At 47.7% G+C, this 12,347-nt stretch overlaps 1 protein-coding gene across 5 annotated transcripts in view; it reads left to right on the top strand.

The window, feature by feature from the left end:
- Positions 1–12,347, top strand: part of DUSP8 (dual specificity phosphatase 8) — an 89,666-nt gene that overhangs the window by 66,929 nt on the left and 10,390 nt on the right. For all 5 annotated transcript variants that reach the window (XM_014602403.3, XM_014602402.3, XM_014602401.3 and 2 more), the window contains 3 exons: positions 7,303–7,469; positions 10,513–10,672; positions 11,937–12,060. In XM_014602403.3, the coding sequence (XP_014457889.1) occupies positions 7,303–7,469; positions 10,513–10,672; positions 11,937–12,060 (451 nt within the window). The remainder of the gene's footprint in view (positions 1–7,302; positions 7,470–10,512; positions 10,673–11,936; positions 12,061–12,347) is intronic.

The raw sequence follows: 12,347 nt of genomic DNA, 5'->3' as shown, positions 1-12,347 counted from the left end.
CCTATAATGAACCTCCAGGGTCTCTGTCTACACCCTGAGAGAGGAGAGAAAGACACAGAAAGGGCAGGAGTCCTGCCAAAGCAAAGGGTAGCTGTCATTCTCTCTTCCACATAAACTTGGTCTCCCCGCACACCGCTCCAATAGACACCTTGGCTTTTGCTGACAGGGCAAAGTGTCAAGTGAAAGTGCACCTTCCCCTCGAGGTGCCCTACTGGAGGGACTATGAGATGAGGAGTGTCATAGCTCATGGCATATTTGTTCTTAGCAGAGAGGGAGATGTTGTATGTTCACTAAGGGGTCACAGGCACTCCTGGGAGTGGGAAAGATGGCACCCCCATGAGTGAAGGGCTGCCTCTGTGCTAGGGCATTGGCATGGGTGGTTGTTTCTTATTTTACTTACCTCAGACCTAGCCCTGCCCCACTGAAGTCTTGCCATTGACTTTACTGGGAACAGGACCTTGGTCCCAGTGCTGTGGATGTGGAATGTGCTTCACTGGAAAGAAACAGGAAGCCAAGGGCTCAAAACAAAAAGTTACCAGTCTCTCAAGCCCGGTTTGCCCTGTGTTCCCTTCTGTGTATTTCATGGTACCAGCTGTTGCTTCCAGCTTGCAAAGAAACCCTGACTGGGAGGAACAAACATCACAGCTGGCTAGGCCCAACATGCTCCCATAAAGTGGAATGGAATTCCTCCCTTCCTCCCCCCATGTGAAGAGCAGGGAATCCAGCTAGCCCTGCTTAACATGCCACATGTCCCTTTTGATCTCACTTCAGCACCTCCCCTCTCTTCTCCATCTAGCCTTGTTATCTCAAAGGCTTTTCCAAACCTTTCAATCCACAGACAGGCATAAGAAGTGTGCAGTCCTCCACCACTCTCCCTTGCAAAGGAAAATGCTGGTATCTTTTTATTCAGTATTGCAAGCTTTTAATCGGAGCCCCCTTCCCTGCTCTTAGAGCTTCTTTCACAGCTGCTAGCTTTGTCTGTGATCCTTGTAAGAGTGGCAGTGGAGTGGCTTCATGCTGTCTGGCTTGATGTAAATAAAGCTTCTTGTTCTTGCAGAGCTGGAGCTTCCTTCTGTGATGCTGTTCACCGTATGGGTTTATAAACCCCAAAAGCCTGGGCTTGCAATCTAGAGATAAGGCAGCATGGCACGGTGTCCCTGCCTCCACATGGAACTTATTCAACTTTGTGCAGTACTCTGCCCCTCCACATGTGCCCAGTTCAATGAAACACTAGGGAGTGTGCTAGAGAGAGCACTCCTTCACTGATGGAGAATGTGGACTAGAAGACCCAGTAGGTCTTTCCTGTCCTCTATGCCTTGGATGTGATCTGGCACATCCTGGCTGGTCTCAGTGCACGAGGCATATAGCTTAGAGGCTGGGCTTGAAGGCCAGGCCAGGGCACCCTATGGATCCGAAAATTTGGTGGCTGGGGAGAAATGCCAGTATTAATTGCTGCTCCCCTGCTGCCATGTGGGGCACAAAAGACTGGATAACATGGCCTTGCATGCTAGATCAAGTGTGCATGGCCAGGCCAAGGTGGCATGTGCCGGGACTGGGGGGGGTATAGGGCCTGATCTGGGCACATGGGGCCTGACCCCGCAAGGTACCCAACCCACAGACTGGCTCCACACTAGTCATCTGGCCCACCAAGCTGAAAGTTTGAGCACCAGTGCCCTAGTATTAGGGGGACAGGAAAGATTCGTACCATGTTTGTGACTGTACAAATGGGCCAGATCTCCTCATCTCCCTTGACATCAGCAGAGTGACAGCAGTTTATGTCAGCTGAAGACGTGGCCCTGCATGAATAACTACACAGCTATACTTTAAAGGGCGTACCAGGAAACCAATCGTTCCCGCTCACTCGCCACCATCCTTTTGTCCCAGGCCATTCCAGAGCCCTCCATCCCAGGAGTGGCTCTGACACAGTGCGGCTCTTTGTCCCCCTGTAGTTATAGGGATTTTCAGTTATTTTTGTCTCTGTGTTTGCTGGGTTTTGTGTGCTGGATTGTAGCCAGGCATGTGGTGAGATAACAGCACAGGGCTAAGAGGAACCTTCTTTATTTTCTCTATAAGCCCCATATTGTTGAGTTGACGGCTCTCCTCTCTTCCTATAGGGGAAGCCCATAGGATTCTATGTGATCCACAAACAGGCAAGGTAGTGAAAAAGAGAGAGAGAGAAAGGATACTGCAGCTCAGAGTCCATCTGCTGCCCCAGGTGACTAATTGATGAGCTTCTCCAAGACCCTGCTTTCTTCACCCCTGAACTTTCACAGTTCTCCCCCAGTGAAATTTGTTTTTAATGGGAAGGGGTCACTGATCTCAGCTGGGAAAACTAGGCAGCTGGGATGAGCCACAGGAGCAGTGAGGAGCTAGAACTGAGGGAAAAAAAAGTATTGTCCTTTAGAGTAGAAAGGTGTGCTTTTGAAAGGTATTAGGAAGGGAGGTCTGGCAATGAAGGTACAGCACTGAGGAACAGGAGTCAAGAGTCTTGTTCTGATGCTCCCACTCTAGTCTTGAGCTCTTACAGAAAATCAGTGGTTCAGTTTCTCTGCCTCCTAAACAAGGCTAACAGCATGTCTAGACTCTGTAAGGTGTTGAGTTCTTGAAACTCCTGGTCCCCATCCCTGTTCTCCCATCTCTCCCCATGGAAGTGGTAAGGCGTCAACCCTCTTAGCATGGAGGGGGAGAGGGGGGCCACAGGCACACATGCCCTCTGTTCACTTGAGCTCCACCCTTGCATGACATAGGTAATTCTAGAAGGCAGGAAAACATTGGATTTAGTAGGGAATGTTTTCTAAAGCCCTCAGGAATGCTGGAGTCTTGGCCAGGCCTAAGATTGTGTGCAGTGCGAAGGGACCAGCTCCCTTTCTTAAAGCCTCCACCAAGGCTGCTGCTTAAGGGGACATAAAGAAGAAACCCAAGATCCTTTTCCACCTACTCCATGCCCTCCCCCTTGTTCTTAATTCCATGCATGCCAGGAGACTCCCATTTCCCACCAATGTCAGGGAGAGGAGAGCAGTACAAATAAAGGAAGGTAGCCTAGAAAGGGCCCCCTGTTCTGAATTACAACTAGAACGTGCAGCCCTGTGTGTATCGGGGAAGGCCCAGGTATCGTTTGGAGTGCTGCCAGGGACATTCACTGCCTTTGGGGGTTTTTGGAGAAGCTGCTTTGCTGTCTCACAATGAAAGGCAAGTAGGAATAACAGAGTTTGGGCTGGGTCTTGTACTACTTGGAGTTTGGGGTTGTTGGGGTCCAGAGTGTCAGAATCTGGGATCCTTGGCTCAGACTGATTTCTGTGATTCTTTTGGAGGCCCACAGAGCTCAACAGCTGTGAGCAAGGATGTTTGAGAGGGAAAATGGGGACAGCCTTGTAATGGCCTAGGAATGTGCTGGGGAGGGGTTTCGGAAGGGTCAGAGCAGAAAATGGTAATGGCTTTGTTAGCAATGGGCCCTATTGGGTAAAGTGAAGTGCCACAGCCGCCTCTCTGACTTCGGTGGGAATACCCATGTGCTCTGCTCCAGTCTGTGGTGAAGGACCATGTCTCCTCCAGAGGGTCAGGAGGGAGATGCAAGCTAGAGCCAATAGAGACACTGCTGCAACTAGTGAACACCACCGTGTACACTGCACCCCCCCACACCCCCACCCTGGTGCTGCTTGCTTGTACTTTCCCCAAAAGAGCTGGCAAAAGATCTGCTGACAAGCAAGTGCTGGCAGGGGCAAGAGGAGAGGGGGAGATAGAGTTGCTAGGAGAGGGCAGCACGTCCCAGCCTGCTTTAGCTATGATGTCACCTCAAATGCTCCTGGCTTTTGAAGAGCATTTTGAGCTTTTTGCAGAGTGGGCTGGCTGTTAAAGGGCACAAGTGAGGGAGAGCAGGAGGGGAGCGACATGGGCTCCGACTTGCAGCCTGTATACAAGGGCATTGGGACAAAGCCAGGGAATCTGCACATGTCTGCTCCAGGTGGGAGGCTAATTTCAGTGCCATTGAGAGAGTTCCTAAGCCTTTGCAGTGGCTATTTTGTGTGAAGCAGATTCTAGTTCCTTTGAAGCCATGCAGTTTTTGCAAGAGGAAATACCATCTTCCCCCTGGTTACACACCCTCCGAATGAAAATGCAGGAGAAGGTCTTTTGTTTTCCTGGGGGTCAGAAGCTTGGATAAGAGAAAAAGTAGCCCCAGGGAAGAGATTAAGAAGTACCCTTTCTCCTGGGCTCCTAGTAGGGTTGCCTGTGTCAACTGAACCTCTTCTGTAGCCTCTAGATGTTTGGGTTATTTGCACTCAGAATTGAGATGTCCACATATACTGCCTCTACTCAGCCTGATGATTTATGTCCCTTGTTCACACTGATGTGATAGGGGAGGGGGCAGGGGTAACCAGAGCTCTTTCTTTCAGTCTGATTTCATATCTCAATTGAGGAGTTATGTCATGGCAGAAAGAGCAAGGGGGAGGGAAATACTGGGTGCTTTAGCATTTCATGTCCCAGCTGTGCCAGGTCTTTGGGGTGGTTCTGGTGATATCTGTCAGTGATGTGGAGGGAGTTTTACAGGAGAGGAGACGTGTTACAGGTTGAAGGTCAGTTTGTCTCCCAAAGTGGTGGCTTCAGGTGCGTGCTGCTGCAGAGTGGATATAAAGGAGATAAAGCCCTGGACTGTAGGTGAGGGTGAAGTAAGTGCCCCTTCAAAGCAGTCTAGGGTCTCCAGAAATTGGAATATCAAGTATGTCCTTTGTTTGGAGGGGAAAAACTAAGAATATCTTCCAAGCCTTGATAGTCAAGGCAGTCAGTCAGAAGCCTAGCTGCTGTAGATTTTCAGACATATCAGGTCTGGGGCTACATACTGTGGAAACTATTGTCTCACTCTTGCCCCAAAGAACTCAAGGTTTGGAGTCAACCCCAATGTGGGTTTCTCAGACAGAGCCTTATACTATGCTCCAGTTAAGGTAAGGAGGAACCCTTGAAAGGGTGAATCTTTGAGTAGGGAACTGTTGGCAAAAACCTAGTGAGGGGCTATCCTGGGTCTTCCTATATATCCCTAGAGAAAAAGTGATAGGATGGAAGGTCCTTTATTGAATAAAAGCTTTGGTTCAGTTGTGAGGATGGGACTGGGACTCTAATTCTGTTGGATCCATCTTTGTAGACTTGGATTTTCAAAAGGAATTAATGGAGTCAGGTATTCACGGTTGTTTGAAAGTCACCAGGAATTGTGCATCAACTCTGCTTAGCCCTTTGAAACATACCAGCATCTTTTACTCTTTAGCATCCACTGATTAAACCACCAGGGATTTACATCACTTACCATCCCTTGTAGTGATGCTGGCATTTGCCTTTGTAACCTAAAGTAGAGTTAGTTTTTTCTTCTAAGTGTTTCCAGACTTAACTCTGGTATGGAAAAGGCAGAGGTGGATGTTAGAAGACTGCTTCAGAAAATATAACTGATTTCTTACTTGTATAAGAAACCTAGGATAGCATGAGAAGGGTGTGCACTCAGCATTTCTGTAAATTCTGCATTTATATACACCAGCAAAGGGGTTGACTCAGGTCCCCATTCGGGCTATGCCACTGATCTTACTCAGGTCACTCCACTTCCCAGAGCTTCAGAATCCCCAGCCACAGGATGAGATGATGCTGCAACCTAGTGACATGGGGAGGTCCTAAGATCTGTTAAGGTACATACTGTACCTGGAGACCCCTGGCTGGAAAACATGATGTCATTGTCATTCCTGCCATTTGAGTTGGGTGATCATTTTCAGACACTCTAGAGCAGTGGTTTTCAATCTTTTTTTCATTTGCAGACCCCTATGGAAATTTTGAACGGAGTTTTTTTCATTTTTCATGTGTAGGACCCTTTGAATTGTAAATGTTGGTATTCACATACTTTTAAGTGATCGCAATCATCTTTTGTGGACGTGTCTGCCAACCACAGGCTAAAAACCACTGCTGTAGAGGAACTGGTTTGCATGTGGACCAGAGTATTTACAATTCTAGCAACAGTATCAATTTTGATGGTCAATCTATCTCTCTCATGCCCACCTCTGGGTTTTCCTTCCTAAGGTTGGCCTGTAGGGATTCCTGGTTTGAGACTGCAGCCTGGTGTAGGGCAGCAAATTGGACAGTACTCACTATCACATTTAGCAACATCTGACCATGAAAAATTGCCCAGAAATCTATTCAAAAGAAATCAGATTCCACCTTTTTGGTCCAAATATTTTCTGTCCCAGCCATCTTCCCCCCTCCCTCACTGTCTGCAGACTCACTTTTCTAATTGGTGTTCTACACACATGGCCATGCAATTCAGCTGCGAGTGAGGGAAGAGCTGCGTTTGTGTGCGTCTGTATGTGGATATTTGTAAAATGCCATTAATATGTTGTGTGAATGTGACTCTGATCCAATCCAAGTACAAAGGCCCGCAGCTATTGGTGTTGAGATCCGGTCAGAAATAAACAAGGTAAGCAGGGTTGGACTGGATGTATTAAAGACCTCCAAGGAATGGCTGAGCCCTGTCAGAAGGAGTGATGGGGATTGCTTAACTGACCCTTGTCCCTAAAGAACAGCCAGTACAGTACAAACAGCTTCCAGGCTGGTGGGTTGCTGTCTTCTGGATAACTCGAAAGCTGGGCACTGACCACTTATAGCCACTAAAGATCCTATGGCCCCCTTCAAAAGAGGAAGTGAGTTAGTCCAGGGGGTGTGGCCAGATTCTAACAGAGATCTTGCCTACCCAAAATTCTCCTTTTTGCTTTCAGTGTGTTTGTATTTAACTATAAGTTTACAATGCCCACTGCTACGATGCTTAGTTTTCTGCACTTCAGCTCCATAGTCACTGACTATGACTGGTGTGTCCTGCTTGTTAAGGAAAACCACACTTGATTGTCTTCAGCATGTAGGTGGATGTGTGAAGAGCGATTTACCCCACTGCAATTATGAAGAGGATGCCTTCAATCAAGTTAGAAATAGCAGGGTGTAGGATCGTGCTGGAATGATATGTGCTGTAACATCCAAATACAGTCAGGAAAGGAAAGGGCTAAGGGTGTTGCTTGGAATCTTGAATCTCAGTTATATGCTGGCTGGTTTAGAGATATGCCGCACAGTTGTCATAGCGTTAAAACTTCCAGTGGGGCTGGTGAGATCATGCTTGACTGTGGTTGTGTCAGATGCCCAACATGGTGTTCAGATTAGTGGCATGTTAGCACAAAGTGACTTTGACCATGTTTGAGGCCCCATTGTGCTAGGCACTGTATATACAATGAGCAAGAGACAAATCCTGCTGTTAAAGAGTGTATAATTTAAATCTCCTTCTCTCCACAGGGGGCTTTGCCACCTTCTCGTCTTGCTTCCCAGGCCTCTGTGAGGGGAAGCCAGCTGCCATTTTGCCAATGAGTATCTCCCAGCCATGCTTGCCAGTGGCCAACGTTGGTCCCACCCGCATCCTGCCACATCTCTACTTGGGCTCCCAGAAAGACGTTTTAAACAAGGTACACATCCTCACTGGCAAAAAGACACACCAACCCTATGCTTGGTTTTGCTCTTTTCATACATTGGGGGTGGCACTGCTCACACAGGTGGGGAATATAGCTCATTTCCAGTTTGAGGATAGTGTGCCTATAACTTTCAGTGGTCTGTCTAATGGTTTTGCCGGTCCAACCCCAATAAGGAGCAGCAGCACACATACACAGAGGGCCTTCAGATTGGCAGGAGTCTTACTAAATTTTTGCTATTGTGCTGCTGAGATGTAGTCCTGAGGAAGTTGGGATCGGCATGCCTTTCCTCTGCATTGTGATGGGAGCTTTGCAATTGCTCTTAGCACTGGACTCAACAGCAGCAAAGTGCAAGGAAGCATAGTCGGGAAAACAGATGGAAAAGTAGATCTGTTAGGAGATGGAATCCAAGCTGCAAGGGAGCAGAGAGTAGCACCAGGACCTCACTCCAAGGGAATCCCTGAGAGAGTTGCAGCAGGGAAGTCATCTTCTCCACACTGCTCCTTCCTACCAACCAGACTAATAAGACTAATACTACCCCCAGTCATTTCTTGAGCAGCTAGGGAGCCAGAGGGAGGAGAGTTAAGCTCAGACTATTAGCTGTAGGAGTGAGGTGTGGGGTGAGCAGTGACAGTTGGGAGCAGGGGCCTGAAAATGGACAAAGATTTGCTTTTGGGAAGGAAGGAAAGGAGGGAAAAGAGGGGCACTGTCTTTTTAAAGGTGCCAGAATGTTTGGGCAGTGATGTCACTGCAAGGAAGGAATTTTGTTTAAAGGGGAAAAAAACAAATAAGAGAAGAAAGAAACAGAAATTGTAGTTAAAATTCCAATGGGCGCCTACCACAGAGCAGGAGGGAGCCAGCCAGCCATTCGTGCCCGGGGGCAGTGCGGGGGGAGTGGGCCAGGGTAGAAGCATCTGACGGGTAGTGGGGGTGGACGTGGAAAGGAGAGAGAGAAATTATATACAGGGAGTAGAAGGAAATGAAAGAGAAACATGCCAGGAATGCGAGCTTGGGAGCCAGGCTGGCTCTCTAGAGCTGAGGTTAGGCTTCTACAGAGCCTGCTGAGGAACAGACTCTTATGTAAGCATAGTTAGGACAAGACCCACGATGTGGATCAAATGGTCAAAGAATCCTGAGGCAAAATATCAGATGCGTCTCCTGTATGTTAGGCTAAGTCATTTTCAGTACCGTCTTTCCCTTCCCAATCCCTGAATTGGCTTTTTACTCACTCCTTCACTCCAAGAGTTGTTTTCTTCCCCCCCCCGCCCCACCCCGTGCACTGAGATGATAGGTACCTTGTGGCCACTGGAGCATTAAAAATCATGGCCAAACATGAGGATGAGCTTGCAGAGAGCGACTCTGTGATGCTTCAGCACCCCAAAGCCATGGATATGTACTGCTGACCCCATTCATCACAATCCCACTCATTCCTCATGCTGGCTCCACCTGCCTGGCTTCTGCGATAATGAAGGGCTCACCCTGTGATGGGGGAGGTTTCTCTTATTCCTCTTTTTTTCCTCAGATCATTCTCTCTTCCACAGTGATTTTTATTTCCAACTCCTTTTCCCTCCTGTTTAATCCTGTATCATCCTCCAAAGTAACACAGAATAAATTTTAAGATCCAGCCACTGTAATCCCATGAGTTACAGATGATCCCCCTTGTTTCAGGCAATGTAATTTGAATTTTAAAGCATGGGAGGAACAACAGGCTGCATTCACCCCTGTGCTCTGGTGCCTTGTGGCACACTAGCACTGCTTTGCCCTTGAGATGGATTAGAGATTGCTACAGGCAAAAGGAATCAGAACTCATGGTAGAGATGATCTCTTTTATTAGACCAAGTAGATATCTGTAAAACAAATTCTTTATTTGCAAGCTTTCAGGCACACTCACCCTTCTTCAATGTGAAGATTGTAAAATTTCTCCTAGGTGGAAATTAAAATTCATATTTCACAGGAACACTGAAGGTGCTATAAGATCTCCTGGTTGGAAAAGTTCATATTGTGCAAATTAGGCTCAGATAAAAATGAGAGTTTATCTCAAAATTGTCTGATGACAAACAGGATGTTAGATTATATTTCCTTCTGGTTATGATATTTCATATTTCACAGGAGGGGGGATAGATTAAATGCTCTCCTGGGTAAGGAATTTCTCTTGTGTTGAGGCAGCTTTGTGCTCTGTAAAATGCAAATTTAGCTGGCAGGAGAAGCAGGGTGTCAGCTTCCAGGTGTCTACATGTTGATTTTTGCTTCCTTCTTGTAAAATTATGAAGTTTTCATTTTAAAAATGGCAAAAGTCAATATCTTCCATGTTTCAGGGATACAGGTTGTATCTGTATTGGTCTACAGGCAAAGGAATCAGCACTCATGGTAGAGATGATTATCACTTGCACAAAACCAATCCCAGAATGATTAATCTAACCCCAAGTGTTTCCTCCAAAGCCATGGTTACAATAAGGAAACAGTCCACCAGGAAGCAAACTGAAATGCATCACATGACTGCTGTGTCCCCCAACCAAAACAGCTTATATTCTGAATTGCCAGTTGCCAGTGTCCGGAACTGTATTTGGCCACAACCATTTTTTAAGCCGCTCATAGGCTGACAATGACTTCTGTAAACCAGCTAGTGAAAAATGTTGAACAGCAGGCTTTTCTCAGGCTATTTGGAACCGGAGAAAATGGGCTGACTTTGATAAATGAACGCATTGTTTGTTTCCAGTAGCAAACACATCTCCCAGTGAGGTGCTCAATCCCCCAAAACAATCTTTTCTGAGAGTTCACGTACAACAGACATTGTTTTGTTTTTCCTCATCGTCATTTCCCACTCTTTCTCTAGCCCCTGGATTCTTACTCTTTCCCCTACCACAACTCTGAGACGTAAGGGAAGGGCAGAATGGTTAGGAACATAAAGGAGCATCGTTCGTGAAGTTTCACCTAGGAACAACGGCTACAAAAATAGAGTAGCCACCACTATTTTAAGAGCTATGCTGCCTTTAATGTGCCCAGACCCTGTTCTATCACCCAGTCGCTTCTCTCTCCCCAGGACCTGATGACTCAGAATGGGATAAGCTACGTCCTCAATGCCAGCAACTCCTGCCCCAAGCCTGACTTCATCTGTGATAGTCATTTCATGCGCATTCCTGTCAATGACAACTACTGTGAGAAGTTGCTTCCCTGGCTGGACAAGTCCATTGAGTTTATTGGTGAGACAGCTCTCTGAATAGCTGGGCCTTTATTTATTAGCTTTGTCTTAAGCATTATCCATGTTATGGTGACCCCAGCCACTGGGAATGGGCTCTGCGTTCCTTGTCTTTGCCAGTTACAAAGCACAGACTCGTCTTCCCCCATTTTCTTGTTCAAACAGCCCATGCCTCTTCACCCACAGCTATGTGCAAAGTACAGGGTGTGCTTTCAGCATCTACACATGCGCAGCTATTAGGCTGCAGTAAACGAATTTACTCTGCAGCAGGTTAGTATATACAAGTACTATCCTGCTGCAGAGTAGAAAACTCCCTTGTGCCTCAGTCAGCCCCTCCACAGCATATGGAGCCGGCAGGAGCAGCCCTGGGCTGGCAGGCTGGCCACCAGGGCCCCCTGCCAGCTGGGGCCGCTCCAGCCCAGCTCCACATGCTGTGCGTGAATAAACCCAGAGCTGCTCCAGAATTAATTTCTCCCAGGTGCACGTTCAAACAGTGCACCCAGGAACAAAAAACTCCAGAGCAATAAGCCCTGGAGTTTATTCATGTGCACTAATTACATGTGTAGACATGCCCAACACCTCAGAGACTTGCTGTCTTCCTCAGTTCAGACCAATCCCTGGCCTTCAGTCAGTGAGAAGCGGGTAACGGAAGGAACAGTTCTCCTGGGAATGAAACACTAACTTTAGTCTGGCCAATACCTCCACCAGGAAAACCACCGCTGATTAACAGCTTTGGCAGAGGGGCCAAAGGTGGGCTGGGTCATGGAGACTGAACATCCCCGTCCCACCCCTAAGTCAGCCCAGAATCCTGTTGACGGGGTAGTTTGTGAGGGATGTCTGCTTTGTGGCCAGTCAGGTGATAGCCATTCTGACTCATCCTAGGGCTTTGATCTCCAGGACAGGCAGCCCGGCACCTTCACCAGAACTCAGGCCATTTCTAATGTGTGACCCCAGGGAGCACATTGTGCAGATTATAACACTGTACACAATTAAAGGGAGCTTCTCATGAAGGTCTAAGGGAGACTCAAAGACCAGGGTCCTTAGGCCTGTATTACAAATGGGGAACTAAGGCACAGAGAAGCTAGGTGGTTTGCCCTAGGTCCCACAGTGAGTCGGCACCAAAACCAATAGAGCCCAAAGGTCCTGACTCAGTTCCCGCTGGAGTCCATGTGTGTGGGTGGAGAGTGAGGATGGAATAAGTCTGTCCACAGTCTCTGGGGACATCACACTGAAAGTTGTTTTTTTCTGCTTCTTGTCCTGTGCTGCAGACAAGGCCAAGGTGTCCAGCTGCCAGGTGATAGTACACTGCTTAGCAGGGATTTCCCGCTCAGCCACCATTGCCATTGCTTATATCATGAAGACTATGGGCATGTCTTCAGATGACGCCTACAGGTAGGTGCTCTCCAGAAGAAGGAGGCAAAGAAGCTCACTACCAAGCTTTACCTTCACAAAGGGAAATAAAATGGGCCTAGGAGGAGTGAGGCTGTAGGAGAGGCTTTCCAAAAATTGTCTGGAGTGAATCTCCTGAGTGTTACCAGGACTGGCCCTATATTACCTGTCAGGAGGTGCTGTGCCCCTACTGGGATGCACACTGTATAGCACTGCCAGGGTGGCAGCATGCAACCTTCCTCCTCACTGATGTCCCATTCAGAGGAAGTGGTGGGCCCAGCTTCAAGCAG

Source organism: Alligator mississippiensis, chromosome 2 (genome assembly GCF_030867095.1).
Source record: "Alligator mississippiensis isolate rAllMis1 chromosome 2, rAllMis1, whole genome shotgun sequence".
In the NCBI taxonomy this organism is placed as follows: domain Eukaryota; kingdom Metazoa; phylum Chordata; order Crocodylia; family Alligatoridae; genus Alligator; species Alligator mississippiensis.
This window is presented reverse-complemented; position numbering and strand designations above follow the sequence as displayed.